Source organism: Branchiostoma lanceolatum, chromosome 11 (assembly GCF_035083965.1).
Source record: "Branchiostoma lanceolatum isolate klBraLanc5 chromosome 11, klBraLanc5.hap2, whole genome shotgun sequence".
Classification (NCBI taxonomy): Eukaryota; Metazoa; Chordata; class Leptocardii; order Amphioxiformes; family Branchiostomatidae; genus Branchiostoma; species Branchiostoma lanceolatum.
This window is the reverse complement of record NC_089732.1, coordinates 18,712,577-18,734,242: the sequence shown is the minus strand read 5'-3', so window position 1 is coordinate 18,734,242 and position 21,666 is coordinate 18,712,577. Positions and strand designations below refer to the sequence as shown.

General features: G+C 41.2%; 1 protein-coding gene across 1 annotated transcript; it reads right to left on the bottom strand.

Moving 5' to 3' along the window:
- Positions 1 to 9,757: 9,757 nt before the first annotated feature.
- Positions 9,758 to 20,859, bottom strand: LOC136444485 (catechol O-methyltransferase-like). The gene is made up of 5 exons (XM_066442048.1): positions 20,701 to 20,859; positions 16,518 to 16,692; positions 13,252 to 13,348; positions 12,386 to 12,579; positions 9,758 to 12,014 (listed from the first exon to the last, which is right to left on the bottom strand). Exons 2-5 carry the CDS (start codon positions 16,674 to 16,676, stop codon positions 11,703 to 11,705), a joined length of 762 nt encoding a protein of 253 aa, XP_066298145.1. The 5' UTR covers positions 16,677 to 16,692; positions 20,701 to 20,859; the 3' UTR covers positions 9,758 to 11,702.
- Positions 20,860 to 21,666: the final 807 nt, after the last annotated feature.

The following is a 21,666-nucleotide window of genomic DNA, read 5'->3' as shown; positions in this document are numbered from 1 at the left end:
CAAAAATGATTACTCAAGCAACTGGATAAGATTTTGAAACAGTCAGACGTTTCAGACAGTATCCACTGTCTTTTGAAGTAACTAACGATAGGACTGAGAACACCAGGTTTTATACCAAAACTCTGAATAGATATGTTAATGAGGTTAAGACAATTTAGGATGTCTTGAAGTAGTCTTTAAAAAAATGTTAATTTAAGACAAAGTTTTATGCCAATAGTTCAATTGGCTACTGTTGTTTTGGCATCCGTGGCGAATTAGGAACATTCCCAGATTAATGCCGACTGCATTGCCAAGATACAACTTATCAAATACTGGCACCGTTTAGTAAATTTACCCCAAGATACAAACGACGTTCTACATTCTGGTGATCGACTGGGGCATGGGTGAACCATGTGAATAACATTCTTAACTAGAATGGTTTTGGGAATGTATGAACCAACCCTAGATTATATCAGACAGATATGTTAACAAATCAGTTACAACAACATCTGCAGGATATAGATATATACACAAGAATGGCATAGTTCTATTCAAAACTGTCCATTTATTCCGCTTTAAAGAAAAGGTACGGACAAGAAAAGTACATCGCAAGCATACATAATTTTGAAATTCGTAGAGCAATTACAAAGATAAGAATATGTAGTCATAAATTGAACATTGAAACCGGAAGGTATCGTAAAATTCCTCGTGATCAAAGTTTTTTTTCCATTCTGCCCAAATGAGATTAAAGACGAGCGTCACTTTATCATGATTTTTTTAAGATATGAGGATAAACTCTCAAGGCTATTCACCTTTATTCCCGCTTGTTCAAGTAAATTCAATACGCTGCATTCTGTTGATAGATTCAATTACATATTAAGAGGTGATAATTCTTACTTTGTACAGATAGGTATATACATCAAAGAATGTTTGGACATTAGAACAAGCAATGTATAAGTATACGACACGTTAAATTTCAATATGTTGCTCTATCCCATATCCATGCGCGGATCCCGTTCTCGCCGTCCAAAAAAACAAGAGCTTTTCAAAAAAGCTGGCGTTTTGGCTACGTTTATTAGTGTGAATGGTCTTTTCCCTTTACTTGAAGTAAAATCTGCCAGAGAAAGTCGCTCAAGGGCTGTTGAGTCTATAAGAAAAATTGTCATTTTGGGAAAGGAGTACTGTTTTAATAGAGAAAGGCAGATTGGGGAAAGCAATTTTGAAGTTACGTCACTTAACTTAAGTGCTTTTGAAAAAGCTGGTCTTGGCCTACAACTTGTACTTATTTCTAAAATGTACAATAGGCTCATTATAAAAGCTATCAATGTAATTATGTACATGGCACGCAATAAAACATAAAATTTGAAAAAAGCACCATTGAATCATCAGCACTATGGTAATTAAGTGAAATAGATGTTCATAACAGCTAAGGTTCTATCTAAAATGACTACCAAATGTCAAACAAATCGACAGCTACCTCATCCCTTCCGCATTTACAACATTTCTTTCTTATTTTCCTGGATAATTTTGCTAAAATTCATGATAATTCCCATATTTTTGTGCCGAGCGGCGTCACTTTCCACGTCCGTGTTGTCTGAATGAAGTCGATACTGAACAATAGAACATTTGCTACTGTAACAAAGGATCGCTGTTTTGCAAACAACATCAAGAGCCTCTGTTTACATCGGGGATAGAAGTTAAGTGGCGAGTGTTTTGCAAGAATTATCTTACCGCGCATAGGAGCCGCTGCACGGTATTTTCCATTACAATGAACAGAAAAATTCGAATGCCGGGTTTGGAATCTATGAAGTCCTGTTCATAAGACAAAGGCCTTGTATATATTAAATGAATATTTAAAAACAACAAATATAAAATATTTCTTTATTCATTAATAAAAAAAATGATATTCGTAAATATGATATTGATAGATTAATATAATATCAATATATATATTTGATATTCAATATCTAAAAAGACAAAAAGAATCCATGCACGGACACGAACCCGGATCTTCTGGGTCCAAAGTGCTATGCGTTACCAGATGAGCTAAGCTATATGTGTAACACATGTCTTTGTACGTAATGCTACAACCTCACTACATCGTATCATTTATGTCGATTTTTGGTCGTTTTCTTGACGAAATCATTTTTTTCTCCTGCAAACTTGTGGTATAGATGTAATATGGTCATTTTTCAGGATATCAAAGTCCGAAACCACAATGCAATGATATTTCCGAACAGTTGTAGCAGTTACATGCGTTCGCCCTCCTGTGTGTCATGCAAATCTAGCCTGCCTGCCTTTTCGTGCTCCCTTGCCATGTAAGGCAACGGCTATACAAGAATTTGGGAACGTATTGCCATATAAGGTCTTCTGGTGTGCGACACAGTGTTGAACCAAACAGCATGCATCGAAGGTCGCGCCAAAACGCAAAAAATACACAAGCCCACCGGCCAAAACTTTTGTTGAGGGCAAGGCTAGGGGCCGAGGATCAACCTTATATCGTCAATCCGCTCAAATGAAAAGACTACTCTGTTAATTCTACAGAGTTCTTGACTTCAGTATAGATATCATTAGACTAATTTATAGATTGATTAGGTTTATGCGCTGCAACTATACAAGACTTACCTTCCCGCCAGCCCAGAAAGCGGCGCTGGCAATCGAGGTCCGGGGCGGGGTCATCCTCTCCCGGGAAATTTAGTTAGGATTTCCAAGCCATCAAAAATATATTCTGCTTGTCATAATTTTTAGAATATACTAGTTTTATTATATTGCTTGCTTTGTCATTGTTGCCATACAGCGTAACAACTAGTGTCGAGCAATAAAGTTCATTCATTCATAAAAGCAATTTCCCGCATTTTTAGAGGCAAATCTTGTATCGCCGCCATTGATGTTATCATCAATGGCGGTGCTTTAAATAGGAACGACTCCCCAAAAAATTGTTTTGCAAAACGCTGGAAATCAGTAGAATAGGCTGTCACACACGTTGCTGTACACTTATCACACGTTGTACTTCTACACTCGTGTTTTCAGGTACGTAAGTAACGTCGACCAAGTTTCACATTGGACATGGAAAATACTATTACGGTAACCGTAAAACCTTTGATAAAACCGGCTACCACATCAGTTATGTTCCCATTGGTTTAATTTTATGTTCATTCGTTTGTTCTCGACCAAAGAGTTCGATTTTATGTCGCTAACACCGGCGGTTCCCCGTGAACGTTACTAGCATGGAAAGGTAAGTAAACATGAACTTACAAGTAATATTCACAGACTGTAGTTACTTTACAAACATAACGTTACCACTGACAACCAGCGTGGACAAGTATGAAACTAGTTAAGTTACGATGAAATAGATCCATTTGTGGGTAAAAGATGAGCAGGGCAAGTAAATTACCGTCAAAAGAGTCCACATGACATCAATGCCGGTTCAATGTAAAGTCGATGCTATAGAATTAAAGTCCGGTGGCAAAATCGTAACCGCTAGCTAAGACAGCCATGGAGACTTAAGAAAGTTATGTCTCAGGCTACATAAAAGCCGCGTGCTTCGGCTCTCAGTTTGGTTTCACCCTGTACGTACTATTTCCGTTTCCTGCGTATGCGTCGTGCAGTCGTGCTACTTGCCAAATATGAGCTAGTATTTGCGTCAAATTGAGCAAAATCGCGACACAACTTTGGACAAGATGGCAGTACTCAGCTGTACTCGGTGTACTCACTGCATCCAAACATAAACGAGGGAGATCACGATCACATTGCATGTTGATACACGTTGTAATACTTGCCAATATAAAATCCTAGGACTATAAGACGATTGGGTGAGATTTAAGTGATTACCTTCGCCGGGAATGTATGCATTCGCGGTAAGGTTATGTTATCGGTTACGCCAGCTGTAAAGTGGGTCCATATGTATGTCGAGATCATAAGTCGAGAGAACTTTGACGGATCTTGCTGATTTTTGGTAGGTAAGTGGCGGTTGTGGGAACGAAGGTCAAGTTCGAAAATGGTTAACCTGACGTTTTCCTAAAGTGCTCCAGTGGACTTTTTTGTTAGTGTGTTTGTATGTAGACAACATAACTCAACGTATTGATGATGGATCTGCATGATTTTTGGTGGGTACGTAGAGATTGTGAAAACAAAGCTCAAGTTCAAAAATGGGTCACCTGGCATTTTCCTGCGGTACTGCAGTGGGCTGTTTATGTATGCGTATTTGTTTGTTGACAGGATAACTCGAGAAGCTGTTGATGGTTGTGCATGATATTTAGTGAATAGGTAGATTTATTAAAGGGGAAGGTCAAGTTCGATGATGGGCCTTCTAGCGGGTACTTTGGGTACTGCAGTATAGCTTCAAAGTTTGAGGTCAAATTTTCTGCAAGTGCTACGGTCATGATTTTTGTGTGGTAAATAGTCCATGCCACATAAAGTAAGTTGTGCACGTTTGGGCCCTCTAGCGGCTTGTTTGGAGCTGCAGCGGGTGTTTTTAATTTATTTGTTTTGACCTTTGGACATGAATAACTAGACTTATGGTCAACGGATCGTCTTGATTTATGGTATGTAGATAGCTCGATTAATGATTTACATAATTGAATATTCATTATGCAAATCAGGAGCTAATTTGCATAATAAGCAAGGAAAGTTTATAAATCTGCTGCCTTTCAAAATAGGACTCTCAAACATGTGACATATATAGCTGAAAAAGAGAGAGGTATCGATAGATACCAATAATGCTAATAGCTACCTATTTTGCATAACTAATGAGAAAATAGCTAATTGAAAATACCACAATAGTAAATGATTGGAATTTCATTCTGGTATCATTAGGAAGCTAAGTAAAGGTGAACAATATCAGACAAAAATCATACATGACAAGGCCTCATTAACATAATTTATAAGGAAATGTCTACAAGTCCCTTTCAATTTGCTATTTTTAAGTCTATCTATTAAGGTTAAATTGCACTGACAGGTGACCTAGTTTACCGCAGCAGGCTCCCTGTGAGACGTCCCTGGAGGACACATGTGATACTTTACTTGCCTGGTGCAGGGCTCTGTTTTGGGGTCAGGGAGGTCACACGGGCATTTAACACAGCAGCCTTACGATCTAACGCTCTCCCTGTTGGAAGGTATAGGTTTGATAAAAACTGATTGATATGTCGACTATGAAAATAAGGGCATAATTGAAGCAAATACATTGCCAACAAATTGCCTTATTTTCTGTAGTAAAGATAAAAGTTATGATACCAATCAAGCAAAAATATTCTTACAGTGATTATTTTTATAACTCTTGGGAGAACTCGTGTAGGTATAGGTATGGGTTTGTTTTAAACTTTGAAAGAGAATACTAGTAACTCAAGAAGGTGATGACGGATCGTCATGATTTGTAGGGATGTACATAGTTTGAGTGATGATTTACATGATCGTATAAGAATCATGCAAATCAGGATCTGTGATGTGAAAAAGTATACAAAGCCTTGCATTCCATTGTAGTCAAACACGTGACATGTAACTGAGAAAGAGAGGAATATTGATAGATATTAATTATGCAAACGAATACCTAATTTGCATAATTTATGACAAAATACTATAATTCCAGAGTGGTAAATGATGGGATTTCATTCTTGTGGCGTTTAGGAGATAATCAAATGTGGACGTTATCAGACATGAATCATGATGGCCTCATTCACATAATATATGAGGAAGTGCTACAATTGCCCTCTTTTCTAAGATTTTACTTTAATGCTGTGTTTTGTGTAGAGATTTACATACTGAGTGATAAGCATTCACTCGAAAAGGCTAACATCAGTCGGCGAAGGTATGAGGTCGCGCCATCGTGGAACTCTAGTTTGTATTGATTTCTGGAAAACATATTAATTTTTTTATGCATCGAAGTGTTTTCTTTTGTGCTTTGTTACGTTACGATGCTATCAACATTCAGGCATTTCGTGACTTTCATGTTTGGCGCGAGTTCGTCCCAGTTCAAAATATAACCGCTTGTAGAATCCGCTTGTAGAACCGCAAAAATCCGTATTGTTGTTATTAAAAGGGGACAATGAGGGGAACACTACCATATGTGATTGGTGTTCGAGTGAAAATTCCCCGCGGACGTACTAAGGGCCGTCGGCACTTTTTTGCTACGAAAATTTTCTTAGAGATTACGGGGGCGTGCCGGACAGTGGCCCGGTGTGAGTTTGATGTTTTTGAGGTGTGCCGCGCCCCCGGTCATGGACTTCTAACAATGCGTAACAGAGAACTCTGGAAGTTCACCGTACGCTTCCTTCTTATGAAAGCAAGGCTGTTGTTCCTGTAAGATTGCTGTGCTACTGTTGACGGTAATTAGCCCCCCTTTTTAATTTCTTTTGGATTCAGTCGCATTTTGAGACTCACTCAGGCAAATCATGGTTGAGGAAGGTAGTTACGTTTAATGCGTCCACATCAACACCTAGAAGTGCTAGCGTGCACCACCACGTCCGCATCTTCAACGGAAAACACAAAATGACCATGCGCATTTCTCAATTTTTTTTACCGACTTCACAGCAAAATGTGTGCCGAAATGTCAAAAATGGATCGGACGGCCAGTTCGATTTGGCCTCAATTGACGGGCGGACGCCCCTCTGGCAGATTCTGCGTAAAAAAAATCCTTATCCCGTCGGGGTTTATTTTGATCAGAAATGGTTCTAAAATGCACCAGAGAGCATCTAGATTTATAAAAGTTTCCGGGGGAGGCCCCCCAGACCCCCCCCCCCACGAGAGGGGGTGGAACCCCCTCTCGTGCTCTCCCCCCGCGCAGCTTACGCTGCGCGCCTTCGTGGCCTTCGGCCACGAATGATATTGCGCCCCCCCGTTCCCAAAATCCTGGATCCAACAAACTCAATTGTATGCACTTATTTGTTTGTATGTAACGTAACATGACCAGTTTACGTTCGATTTATTCAAAACGTTATTTATTCTAAAACCGCGTGGACAGAGCCAAATGTTTAACCCATGGGTGGAAATATCAGCTCTTCTGACAAGAAAATGCATGGTCTGTAAGTTTTTCTCCGCCTGTTTAACGCCGTACAAGCATATATTTATCCTGGGGTATATGGTGTAGAATTGTGCCAGGCTTACCCTTTATCGTCCACCTCAGTATTTTCCCTACTAGTGCTATGCTTGAAGAACATAGACCGGAAAAAAATGCACAGTAACTGTCGAAAGTAGTCTACATACAAATGACAGTAAAGTCACTATGTTTGTCCCTCCGCTTGCCCGACGCGATGGAACAAAACAATTTTTGTATTGTGAATTTCCCCGAGATCAGCAGCACGTGGCGTTCACGTGATAAACGCATGGCCATGATGTTATGCCGTACAAAAATGTATCATCTGAGCGGGGGTCGCTAGGTTGTATCAAACCTTCCTAAAACAGGCAAGAGTTTCAAACCTCGAATCACCATGGATAGTCTGCATATCAAAGAAAGGTTAAACGTCAGCTACGTTTAAAAGATACTAGGTATCGTGTAAGTTAGAAAAATATGATGGAATACGCGGTGTCGAATTACATATGAAATGCGTCATGCATGACGCTTCCGTGCAACTTGTTGTTACTGGTTCAGGAGTTTATTCTGTTATGTCGCTGGACGTAAACCCTTTTAAATGTTTTGTATTAAAGAGAGAGATGGCTGAGGATCATACTTATGACGTGTTTTTTTGCGTTTCGGCGCCTTCGCGCCGGAACGCAATGTCCTGGCTTTTACCTTGCAGGCAGGCAGGAAGCAGGGCAGGAAGGAAGCTTGGTTCAACACTGTGTCGCACACAATAAGACCTTATATGGCAATACGTTCCCAAATCCTTGTATAGCCGTTGCCTTATATGGCAAGGGAGCACGAAAAGGCAGGCAGGCTACATTTGCATGACACACAGGAGGGCGACCGCATGTAACTGCTACAACTGTTCGGAAATATCATTGCATTGTGGTTTCGGACTTTGATATCCTGAAAAATGACCATATTACATCTATTCCACAAGATTGCAGAAGAAAAAAAATGATTTCGTCAAGAAAACGACCAAAAATCGGCATAAATGATACCATATAGTGAGGTTATAGCATTACGTACAGAGTGACGGGTTACGTAGCGCAGCTTGGCCCATCTGGCAACTCGTAGCACTTCGGACCCAGAAGATCCGGGTTCGTGTCCGTGCATGGATTTTTTTTGTCTTTTTAGATATTGAATATCAAAAATATATATTGATATTATATTAATCTATCAATATCATATTTATGAATATCATTTTTTCATTAATAAATAAAGAAATATTTTATATTTGTTATTTTTAAATATTCATTTAATATATACAAGGCCTTTGTCTTATGAACAGGACTTCATAGATTCCAAACCCGGCATTCGAATTTTTCTGTTCATTGTAATGGAAAATACCGTGCAGCGGCTCCTATGCGCGGTAAGATGATTCTTGCAAAACACTCGCCACTAAACTTCTATCCCCGATGTAAACAGAGGCTCTTGATGTTGTTTGCAAAACAGCGATCCTTTGTTACAGTAGCAAATGCTACATTTTTCAGTATCGACTTCATTCAGACAACACGGACGTGGAAAGTGGCGCCGCTCGGCACAAAACTATGGGAATTTTCATGAATTTTAGCAAAATTACCCAGGAAAATAAGGAAGAAATGTTGTAAATGCGGAAACCAGAATAATACGGATGAGGTAGCTGTTGATTTGTTTGACATTTGGTAGTCATTTTAGATAGAACCTTAGCTGTTATGAACTTCTATTTCACTTAATTACCATAGTGCTGATGATTCAATGGTGCTTTTTCAAATTTTATGTTTTATTGCGTGCCATGTACATAATTACATTGATAGCTTTTATAATGAGCCTATTGTACATTTTACAAATAAGTACAAGTTGTAGGCCAAGACCAGCTTTTTCAAAAGCACTTAAGTTAAGTGACGTAACTTCAAAATTACTTTCCCCAATCTGCCTTTCTCTATTAAAACAGTACTCATTTCCCAAAATGACAATTTTTCTTATAGACTGAACAGCCCTTGAGTGACTTCCTCTGGCAGATTTTACTTCAAGTAAAGGGAAAAGACAATTCACATTCATTAACGTAGCCGAAACGCCAGCTTTTTTTAAAAGCTCTTGTTTCTCATGAGAACAGGCTTTGGCATAATACACCGCAACATGTGGACATGACCCAATCTGGACGTTAACTACTCCTGCACGTAAATAGGTCATGTTACGTTATGTATGTATAGATGTAGTGCTGCGTACCTAAACCCCGGACCTGAACTGGTAAAAATGTTTAAGTTCAAGTCCAAAAAACCTAAATGTCAGGATCCGGGTCCGGACTTGAAAAAAAAATCTCTCCCTAATATATTCTCCTATTTGTTCCAAACCATCTAAAACCTTCCATAGATTGTGACATGTGTGCTATATAAAGACTTGAGCTTTTGAGTTTACCACTGACTGTTTTATGATTTTGTATGTGTATTTTTCAAATTGCACGTGAAGTTTATGCCAACATGCAATTTTACATGTAACCGTAAACTAGCACACATATGCTATGGGTTCAGGTTCGGACTTATAAGTCCGGACCTGAACCTGAACCTTCGGACTTGAATCCGGACCTGAACCCGAGTTTAGGTACACAGCACTATATAGATATAGTAGACCTTACGAAAGTCGCTGTATTATTGTTGTGTCCATAAAGATGTTGTTATGCTGTTAACATCAAACGCACATGCATGCACAGCCACTCCATAGCAAACTGGAAATATAACCTTCTGGTGAAGGTACCAAGAAGTCTTTTATTCCAGTATTCAATAATACAATAAATAATACACTGGTGTCAACATTAAAAATCATTTAACAGAATAAGATGAGCTTTTCTATGATAAAGAAAACTACCAGGGCACCTCTACATCCATGTCTGTATCTGTCAACCAGTACCACTTAACTTAAAACTGTCATCGAAGGTGTGTTTATATAAAACGAGTAAAATACAGCAGTTCAGTACTAGTATCAAAGCAACAAAAAAAAGAATATGCAGGGGTTGACAATGGTGGTCGACACTGGTCGTTGATAAAACTTACTTAACATTTTGTGGCTTTAACTTGCTAGCACTGACTAGTATAGATGCTATGAAAACGTCAGTTCCCCCGGCCAAACATGTATTGTGTACCAATCAGTAATGAGGTTGCCACCTTTCCCTCCTACCTTCATACATAGTTGATCGGCACAGACTGGTCAACAGGCACCATCTTGTCTTCAGGAAACTAAACAACAGCATCAGCAAGGCGATGGGAAAATGCCAATTTTCAGCATATAGGATGTTTTGCCATAAAACTGATAGAACAAGAAATTTTCCCATTTTCAGTATGTTGACCGTAGCTGAAGGGTGACACTTTCTTCTTAATCAGGTGAAAATCAATGCCCAATGATGTCATCCATAAAACTTACTTGCTCTGGTCTTAGTTAAAGGTGTACATTGCCATGCAAATTACGCACATGTCAAAACCATCTGCACAATTCTTATTTGCATAATCAATGACACAGGATAAAACAAGAAATTAACAGAGTCTCCAGAGGTGAATTTAGCGTGTTAATAATATCTACTAGCATATGAAAAATGTATATGTCACAGTATACAAATGTAGATGGGAATTCCGGACAATCATGGATTGTCCCAGTACAGATGGAAATCAGACTCTCCTTGGACGAATGGGAATCGGGATCTGCCCGACCACAAATGGGAATTCTACTAGGACGATCTCTGATTTTACCAGGAGAAATTGGGTCAATAGATGAGCAGATGAAAATAGACTTAGTGGCTGAAATGTTTTGATAAACCCAGAACCATTGAAATACATATCTTATTTCTGATGATCACAGAACAGTGGTGGTAACATAGATGAAAGCACTATATTTGTAGAAATTTCATAATTGGATTTGAAACACTGGTTTATAATAACGTTATTGCAAGTTCATGCCTGAAGGCTAATTGCAGACAAACAAGTACATGGATATACATGGGAATTGACATACTTATCTAGTCTACTGTGAAAGTTCTATGTTAACTAAAGGTTGACAATGGTTGGGTTTGACTTCTTTTTTGAAGGCAGTGGAAAATGAAGAGACCCACGTTTTGTATCGTAAGTGGGTTGGTTGATTTTAGTATTAAGATTGATTTTTGTATGTTTAACTTAGTCAAATGGTGAAAGCTAGGGAAATTAACAGAAGCTGTTTTATATAATTAATTTCTTTCGGCTTCATATAGAGGACATTGGCAAATAAAATGTATTTCATTTTCAACTGCGTTCATTGTACAAAACTTCCACATTCTTTCGTGAGCAGGCAGCTATACAAAAAACATATTTAAATGCCAGGATCAAGCCTGTTTTCTTGCTTTTTCAATGGCACCTGGTTTTTGGTATTAGCATGAAACTAATGTTATGCAGGGTGAAGAGAAATTGCTGTACAAGTTGAACTCGCCATATAGAGTTGGAGTGAGCTTCTTACTTCCCTGGAAACTTTTCAGCCGATGCTATTGCTATATTTCTAAATGCTCTCATTAAAATGTTTGCCTTGGTGCAGGCTTTATACTACAGATTTCAATTTGATTCTAGTGAGTTTGAAGAGCTAGCATTTTGCTGATGCCACACTCAGTCATAATCAATCAAAGAAGCAATGTCAATTGGACACCCAAAGTTGCTATGTGAAGCAAATACATCAATCAAGATGACCGGTGATGACCTCCTCCCCTCCCTACACTTGTATCATCACCATCCACTGGCTTCAGTATACATTCAAACTTCTCAGCTCCGGTGTTGTACTCAACAGTATGGTCCGTATCCTGGCTGTCACCTATCTGCTCCGTGACAACCACAAAGCCATTCTTCAGCAGCCCATGTTCCTCTATCAGCTTCAGGTCACGAATATAACTGTCCTTCCAGTAGTCCAGAAACACAATGTCAATATTGGTGACATCATACTTCTTGGTCAGGTGAGGGATGACATCATCAGCATCAGCTGTGATTACTGTCACCTGGATGAGGACAGAAACAGTGGTTTGATAATGATATAGTCCATAAAGTAGATACAACTTTGGTGAGTGAAGATCAGGCGTTTGTTAGAAGGGACAGCAGAATGATGAAATTTGTCACAGTTCCATGAGGAAAACTTCCAGGATACAAAATTATTCAGCTTCTTTCCATATCTCCACCAAGGAGACAACACTTCTGCATTTTTTTGGTTGTGAACTGGATAACATGAGTGGCATGGTGATCCCATAAAACTATATATTTATATTACAAGTGACATGTTATCTGCATTTTAAAAAAGTGAGTCGCTCATTTTTAACATGTCCTAGAAATCCCCCATGTGATCTCCCTCAGGGTGAGTAAGACAGAATGTCACCTTGTCCTGCAGCCCTGCCAGCTGCAGCATCTCCTCCGACACCCTGGCAAGTTGAGGGTTGGGCTCCAGGGTCAGTAACCGCGCCCCTGGGGCCAGCAGCCTGCCGATCCGTACAGCTGTGTAACCACAGGATGTCCCCATCTCCAGACACACCTGCGGCTTGGTGTCACAGATGACACTGTCTATCATTTCTCCTGCAGAACAAGCATACATGTACATGTACATCACACATGATAACTGTAAGTTCACCAGGCAGAGACTTGATTTGGAGAGGATGTTTTAGCAGTTCTTTTAGTTTGCGATTAGAAAAATTCTGTAGCACAATTACTGTATAGTAATACAATGGAAAATTAATGTAGCGTTTGTTTGTGTGTTTGTAATTAACAAACAGCATAACTCAAAAAGGCTTGGATGGATTGTCTTGTTTTCTTATATTTTCTACTTTTTCAAAGTATTATTTCTAGAAAAATAAGTAAAATTGAAAAACATGATTGGTGCACAAGGGTGTATGAGATTGATTCAGAATCATGAAGTGGGATGAATAGAAGTGCACAAAGATGTACAAGAATGCTTGAGCTTAGAGGGATTGATAAGATGTGTACAGTAAGGATATGCTGATCTATGCATGTATGCTTATTGCATATATGGAAAAGTACTGCGCTCCCGCTCCCAAGAAACAAGAGTGCCAGCATCTCAGAAAAAATACCATGAGTTGGATTTTAAGTATAAGAACTTTATTTGTACCACTTTAGTATTAGAAGTTTTTGATTACCCCTTGTACATGTATTCCTTATGTGTGATAAGTGAGAAAACACCCACTGCTCTATAATAAAATATTGAATATAAAATACATTGTAGATATCAACCTCTTTTTCCTGCTGTCTTCAGGGTCCACTTCCGGGTTGTGCACAGATTGTCGAAGGTCTGCATCACGCTATCAGGGTCACCTGCCACTGCATGTTTCTATAGACATGGAGAATAATACATATGCGTCATGGTGATACACATCTGGAAAAGGAGGGCTAGGCTAGCAGGGTGGGCTACCTCAGCAGGCTACTCTCTCTGGGCCCCAAGGCTATCAGGCCTCCAAATATGTTTTTGAGTTAACTTGGACTGGTGCAGATGAAAAAAAAATATACTTGCACCAAAAAGAAATTTTCGAAAAGGTAGTGAATTATTAACCATATAACGGTACTGAACCTTAATTTGACGCAACCTTAATCCAACACTTTTCAGTACTCCCCTGTAAGGTAAGACCTAGCGCTGATATGCAAAATATTTTGATTGCTTCTAAAATACAGTACTAAGGTATAGGCAATATAAAAATGTGCAATGGTAAGGCACTGAAGAGAACATGTTCTGGTGAGAAGGTCAGGAAAATTTGACATGTTTTCATCACATATCATAATGGCATGTCGTGGGAGGGAGAGCAGCTATAATATTTTTAGGATGATGGTTGATGACTAGTTCATGGCAGTTGTGTCGACTGTGATATGGTCTATTTTACCTCAGTGTAACTGGCTTTTGGTTGACGGAGAGATTGACAAACAGCTTTAATTGTATAGAGCAAAATCAAGGATAAACAAATTCACTATAATTGTATTGCGTCGGGTCAATGATCTATTTGGAACATGATTCCCAAGGGACTCCGTTATGACTCATGAGTGACGCTATTTTCAAGTCTTCTTTTCCGGCCACAGCTTGATAATCAGAATACTTTACATGAGCAGTAATGACTGGGGAGGCGCTACACATAATGCACCCAACAGTTACTGAAATACTCACAAGGTCACTTGTTGATCTATGATTCTGCGCTGCATTTTCTCAAACGTGTCGGATTAAGGTTCAGTGCCGTTATCTCCTTTTCTGATGTTTCAGACCGACTATCTTGGACTTCATGTCGCACTGTAATCTATATAATATATATACTGTAGTCAGTACACAAAAGGCCTTAAAACACTAACGTCTTACAGTATAATTTTCAACTTTTGGGTTGGCCAGCATTTCGGCTAACATGTGTCCCACACTCGTAAAAACGGATTGAATACAAGTTCAGAAGGGATGCAAAATGTTGCTTGCTTAATGTGTAATTTGTTTGACTAAATTAGCACCGATTCTTGGAGAGAAAATTTAAATAAGTGAAAGGGGAAAAATTTCTACTGGTGGTAACTTGCGCCAGTGCTGGTATTCTTGAAAGTATGTGCACGGCTTCCTTCAATTTTATGTGTGCAAACTTGCACATGCAAGTGGTATTTCAAGCCCTGGCTATGCATGGAGGTTTGGCTGCAATTGGAATATCCTTGAGGAAAAACTGGGTCAAACTGTGGTTGGGCTAGAGGGAAGGAAACAACTGATCATATTGAAATATATGTCACAGTAGAGATTGCAATTCAGGAGAATCTGGAATTCTCCTAGTAGAGATTGGAATCTACTTCATCTACTTCAGTTTGTTGAATGTGTGTAGAGTTATTATAGTGTAGGATTATGTAAATTATATAATATGTAGGTGTAGATGTTTGTGTAGGGTAACTAGGGTTAACTGTATTACTATTGTACACTAGTGAGTAGTTGCGATGAGAGTGTAATGTTTTCAGTCAATGCGGAAACGGGAGGCGCCGCATAGTATTACCTTGTAGGTGGGCAGGTGTGCCCCGTTGCTGACAAGTAGCAGATACACACGTAAAGCAGGGTCAGTGCGTATATCTGTGACAGGTTTCCCACTGTACATGTGTTGGCTGCATGCATTACAGCTGCATGATCTTCAGTAATAAAGAAATAATAAAAAATGCCCTTCTTTTACTAGTCCCTTTTCACTTTCAATTTCCATCAGTTTCGCACACAAGTACGGAAGAGACAGAACTTTGCACCAGCGGACTTTGCAGTAGTTGGAATGATTATGTGGTACAAGCTCTCTGCCCTTGAGTACCCGAGCTGTTTTCTTTTTGGCGAAGCTTCAGGAGCAAGCTTTATAGTATATTTTACGCCCGATTTACAAGAATTCCCAGAATTGCACAGGAATTTCTGCAATCCATCTGTGGACGCCTGCCTGTCGCTCTATACCTCGTTAGCACGGTCTGGCATCCCGGCATGCAGGTCGATGACAGATGACCTCCTTACGTGGTGTCTGATTTTGTTTTGGTGGGAGTGTCAGGGAGTTCTCTGGACACTGAATCTAGTATTCTAGCTTTGAAAAGGGTTTTTAACCCACCACAGTTGATCTATTATCACAAGAACGTGCTCATCATGCCTCCCGCCAAGAAACACCTCTGTGGACACCAAAACTTGAGGAGCTCCAAGCATATATAGAAAGAAAATTTTTTTTTTCAAAAGAACGATAAAGAACTTGGTTACCTCTTGGGCAGTCTACACTACAATTCTAAACTTCTGGCCTAGATTCTCACTCCACCTATCCAAAAATGGCAGCGAAAGGACACTACACTGAGAGTGTGCTCTGGCCTTTCGATATCTACTTGAAACTCCTAGAGTTAATGGTGCCTTTCTGTATCTGCTTGGCAGACGCCTTACTGATTTCTAAGTGCTTTTTGAACAAATATTATGGCAGAACTTAGAGTGCTACGTTGGTACTTTCCTTACAGTGAAGGACTGTACATCATATTATAAGATCAACCCAGACGCCTTCGGCATGGCAATAATTTTTAATTGCCACCCTTATTCATTTTGTTTTTTGTCCTGAGCATATACATGCAGCCAATATCATGGAAAACCTGTAACAGATATACATGTACATGTATGTACCCTGCTTTACATGTGCCAATCTCTGTCCTGCTTTGACGGAGGTGTTCGAAATAGAACAGGGGGTTCTAAATGTTTGATATGGTGTTCGACAGAATCAGTCTAGATCTATTGCGGCATTAGAATTGCGAATTGTCCTAGGACAAATCCTGATTCCAGTCTGTCCTAGGACAATCCAGGATGGTCCAAAAGGAGTAAGGTTCATGACCTGGACAAGATGGCTGTCACCATGGTCACAATGTGTATTGACAGAAGGGCCATCCGATATGCAACGTGCAAAAGTGAACAAAAGCCAAAAAGACTATGTTCTTAGTGATGACGACAATTGCGGTATAATCATGGGAAATCAGTAATCCCTCTGGGGAGGTAACAACTATACCTTGACATGCTGCAGTACCAGCTCCTCCCACTTGGTGGTACCAAAAACCTTCTCCAACATTGGCACCAAAACTGGACCCCATCTGTTGCTGATGTAAGCCTTGACCAGCCGGATGACCACAATGATGACCAGTGCAGTTCCCAGGTATGACCAATTCATACTGATTGATTCAAATCTGCAGGAACATCAACACATTCTGTTACCCTTCACCATTTTGAGTGGGTTTGTGTGATTGACTGTGTTTATGAACAGCATACGTCAGGACAAGGATTGCAATCATGATGGTACTTGGTAAAGTCTGGACAGCAGCCCAGCTGACCAGACCATAGGCTGTAGGCCTCGGAAGGAGAGTTTGATAGGCCCGAAGAGTTTGATAGGATCCCGAACTTACCCGAAAGCCGCCCTCGCCCGAATTCCGCCGGAAGGGCGCGCCCCCGAAGCGCGCCGGAAGGGCGCGCCCCGTGGCGCCACGGGCGCCAAGAGCGAATTCCGAGCGGAGCAAGGAATGAGCGATAGGTACGAAACCTCATTTCAAACAACCTAATTTTCTGCTAATTCCTTCGACTCAGGCACTTGGCTTGGTGGTGATTCTCATGTTTGGTGTCCTATTTACCCATGGAAAACACCTAGTTGATAAAAAACCGATGACAAAGGACCATACGAGGCATTTTGTAACGCCCAAAAATCCTTCTTTTCCCGACATGACCGTTACCGGCAGTATGCTTGCGTGCATGGCACCGCTGTTCACGGAACAATGACATCATGGCCGGCAGATTGGACCGGGCCGGTGCCATGCACGCAAGGGGTTTCGGCACCGCTATTAACTAAGCTATCATTATGATAAGCGTTGGAAATGCCAGGATTGTGAACATAGATATCTTATTCATCATATATTTGTCTACCAGCATTGTACATGCGTTCCTATTTGCTTCTTACGTACTCACTAGATATCGTACTTCTAGCCAGATTTACCAGCTAAAATCAGACGATAAACGTGCTAAACCTTCCATTAAACTATTAAAACGACTATGACGTATCTTCAGTGTAACACATCTTTTGTGAGCATCCTGTTACTTTGTTACGTTGCAAAATGGGGACTGCAATGGACAGTAATAGGTCCGGATTGGCCCCCGAAAGATCGAAGACACCCCTTCTGGTAACGGTGACCAGGAGTGCTGATTTCGTACCCTTAGATATTTTGAAGTTAGCTCCTCCGAGCGGCTGTCTCACATTGGACGACGGGGGGCCGTCGGGAGTATTTGCATAACTATGGGGTAGGATGTCTTACGCAACTGCTCAGCGGGGAAGACAAACTCGCTATTGTTTTGAGTCCGCGGAGCTGAGGCCTACTGCCCATGACCAGACGGGTAGAGGACCGTTGGAGAACATCATGCCGCCCCACGACTGATTAGTTAGTATGGGACTGATGGATGGAACCTAATGTGTTACAACATTAGACCCAATACACACTGGGAAATCGTACCGTTGCCTTTTTTCCTGGGTGTGAACCAGCCCGCGCGACGGGTCCCTCGAAAGTGCGAAATGGAACGAAATGGAACGAAATGGAACGAACTAAAACATATGTAATATTATGAAATGAAATACCAGTAGATAGCGAAATATAAGGAACGTTGTAACATTCACAGTAGACGGGAAAAGGAAGCAAATACATAATATGTTTTATTTCTTGAATCTGTTTGATAATAGTAAATACAACGTTTTTGCCGCATTTATGTGGCTAGATTCTTCCCTGAAAATGGGGGCGCCACGTGCAAAGAGCTCGGCCGCTCTTCCTTGATTTTACCAACTATCTGCGAATGAACTGCTGAAAATAGGAGGGAAAACAAGCAAACGGAACTCTTGTTGAGACTTATGCCTCCTCCGGTTACAGGTTTGCGCTAAAAGCTGGCCCTGTCTACCTGGCCTGTCTACCCTGGCTATCTACCCTTTATGGACCCCAAGGGCATGCATGGGGGTTTTTGCATCTGATTGAATTTTCTTGAGGAAAACCTGGGTCAGTGGCAATCCCAGCTGTGGGTAGGCTGGATCATACTGTTGGAGGATATGGACAGTTATGAGCAACTCCACCAACACTGGAAGAAAATCTATTACATGTGTGTATTGATAAACATCTAAGTATACAATAAAATGTACTAGGATTGTTACACTAGCTAGAAGAGGTGTGATGGGGTACACGATAAACAAAGAAAACTGATAGGATGGTTTGCCAGAGCAGCAGCGCTAGCTGCTAAAGATTTCGTCAGTATCTAAGGGCCAATTTACACACAGCTTGTCTAGATATCTGGACTGCAGATATCTGCCAGGCGACAGCTTTTTTCTGTGTCTAAACAGGAATTTTATGGTCTTAATGAGGGTTTTTTTAGATGTCGGGAAAATTTCAGCCGACCACTCTGAAGCATTCGCCCGACAACTCAGCGGGAGTCCCCGACCGCTCCAGCCGGACGTCTAAACAGAATGTGTCGCGTAGTAGACATCTGGAGGTCGGGGTTCACGCTAGTTTGCATATTTGGCGGGCGATAAAGCGGGAAAACTTCTTAGCATCAAGGACCATTTGTTCTCAAACGGACGACGGACTTCTTTCGTGATGCCAGATCGTTCGGTGGATCGGCCCTCCCCCCTCCGCCACGACAAGGGCAGCGAGTAGGAACGCAGCGTTGATTCTGAACGGTCGCTGTCGTCTTCCCCGGTACCTCAAACGCCTCTTACGCTCAACCCTTGCTTGCTGCCTCATGTTTAGCCACACGCGAGTCAGATAAAGAAAGAATACCATATTCATCATGACGAAAAACACAGGCGGTTCTCCCGCCATTTTGAAACGCGCGCTAAAGGTTAAATAGGGTCACGAGTGCAATCAGCGCGCTGCGTGAGTCCTGCGGTACTTCCTGTCGGTGTGTATAAATGCGTCCAGATATCTAAGGCTCAGATGTCGGCGGATTTTTAGATATCTGAAAAAACTCTGTATAAATTGGCTGGCCAGAGCAGCAGCTGCTAAAGATTTTGTCAGTATCTGAGCTACAGTAACCCCCAGGAGTGTCAGACATCTGTTGTGAATTTAGCTGTTGTGACAAACAAAGGTCCTATTGTTGTCTGGCTCATCCTACCAGTTTTCTTTACTTCCTTTTATTACTTTCTACTTCAATTTTGTTTAACATTTCAGGAACATTTTATTGTATACATGTACTTGGAACTTTTTTTTCTTGGTGGAATTGCTTTACCAGCTTCACCCACACCCCCGCCCCTGAACCCAATAGACCGATCCTGTCGAACACCATATCGAACGAATAGAAGACCCATAGAACCCCCTGTTCTATTCAGAGCACCTCCGTCAAAAACAGTGTTGGCGGTGCAGAAATGGCACGTGTAAAGTAGGGTCTGGGACAGGTTTTGCACTGTATTGGTTGAATGCATGCTCAGAACAAAAACGAATTTAAAAAGAAAATAGATCGGGCACTCAAGGAGAGGAATCTTGTGCCACATGCTGACTACTACAAAGTCCGCTAGCGCAGAGTTTCGTCTCTTCAGTTACTGGTGTGTGAAATGAACAGGGAAGTGAAAGGATGCATTTTAATTCTTAGTTACTAAATACCATGCAGCTGTTATACATGCAACTGGCTTTGGGATCGGTCTATAGGCATTGTCTTCCATCCAGCTCACACACATCTGGAATTGCATTGACCCAGTTTTTCCTCAAGGAAATTCCATTACCAAACCCCCATGCATACCCTTGGGGCCCAAAAAAGGTAGACAGCCAGGGTAGACAGGCCAGGTAGACAGGGCCAGCTTTTTCCGCAATCCCCTCCGGTTACAAGACACTGGCTCTGCCACAGAGGCATCGCCAAAAAGGGCGTTTTGAAAGAAGACAAAAATGCGAGGAAACCAGCAGCTGTAGTAAAAATAACTGTGACACGATCTCTGGGAAATGAGGGAGGGAAGGACGTAATGTTAACCCCGGATTGCTGTAGCCTCACGAAGCTTTCCACGAAATCGTCTTCCGGGAGGGACGTAAAACGGGGGTCCCGTGTTCGAGGAGGTGCCTCGAACACGTTTATTTGGGGCAGCACACGAACAGAGACAGAGACCTCCGATAGTTTATGTGAGCCTCGGGACTGGAATGATGTTGCATTGTTTCTGGTTCAGGAAATGGTTAACGTTAGTCACTAACCTGGCAACACACCTGGCCACGAGGAAAATCGGCACCGACTTAATATCGATATCTAGAGAAAATACTGCCCTCCTGTAATGCACATGTCCGCGGTGTTGGGGCTATTTTCGGTGCACACATGACACCAAGCTGAAGCTGGCCGCCGATTGGTAGCCGCCGATTGGGCCGCCGATTCGTTACTAGACAGAACATATCAGCAGATTCAGATGCCCATGCGAAACAACTAAAATTCCCCAAAATCGCCCGAAAATGAAAATGCATATCAGTTATTGTTGCAATGGTCTTTAACAACCTAGTAGATATGAATTGTAACAAAATGTTATAAGAAAAGTGCTGTTAAAACGATAAATCAAATAATAGCAAAAGACTGTCACTTAGCGACAATATGATAAACTACAGCCAAAGCACATGCAGGATCACAAGTAAGGTATTATAATATAATATCAGGTGTATTTGCAGCCAGTGCCACAGGCAGGTACCCAATGTGTAGGGTAATGAGGCTGTTTAACGTGTTCGAGGCACCTCCTCGAGCACGGGACCCCCGTTTTACGTCCCTCCCGGAAGACGATTTCGTGGAAAGCTTCGTGAGGCTACAGCAATCCGGACGTCCTTGGTTGGTCCCCCATCCAAGCACTGTCCGGACCGCGCGTTGCTTAACTTCCGAGATCGAGGGATCGGGTGTATCCAACGCGCCACGCGGCCGTATTGTAAAAGCCTTCACGAGCAAAACGTAGCACGTGTATTTGGTAATACATTCAATATTGATTCTGACTGCTCAGGCGGTCTACTTACAAACGAGACTAACGTGCCAGATTTAAGTCATCTAGATCTGCCGCAACGGGACTAACTTGACAAGCCTCTCCCCTCCCTTGTTTACATGAATGGTTACAAAACTACGTCCGTCTGCTACTTAACGAAACGTAGCCTTTGAACTTGACAGATCACATCTGACTGATAATTATCTAA

Excerpts from the sequence above, each read along its gene's own strand:
- LOC136444485 (XM_066442048.1), bottom strand. The coding sequence starts at position 16,676 with ATGAATTGGTCATACCTGGGAACTGCACTGGTCATCATTGTGGTCATC. Across the intron at positions 13,349-16,517 it reads TGGTACTGCAGCATGTCAAG|AAACATGCAGTGGCAGGTGA; the intron begins GTATAGTTGTTA and ends CCATGTCTATAG. Across the intron at positions 12,580-13,251 it reads GAAGACAGCAGGAAAAAGAG|GAGAAATGATAGACAGTGTC; the intron begins GTTGATATCTAC and ends CTTGTTCTGCAG.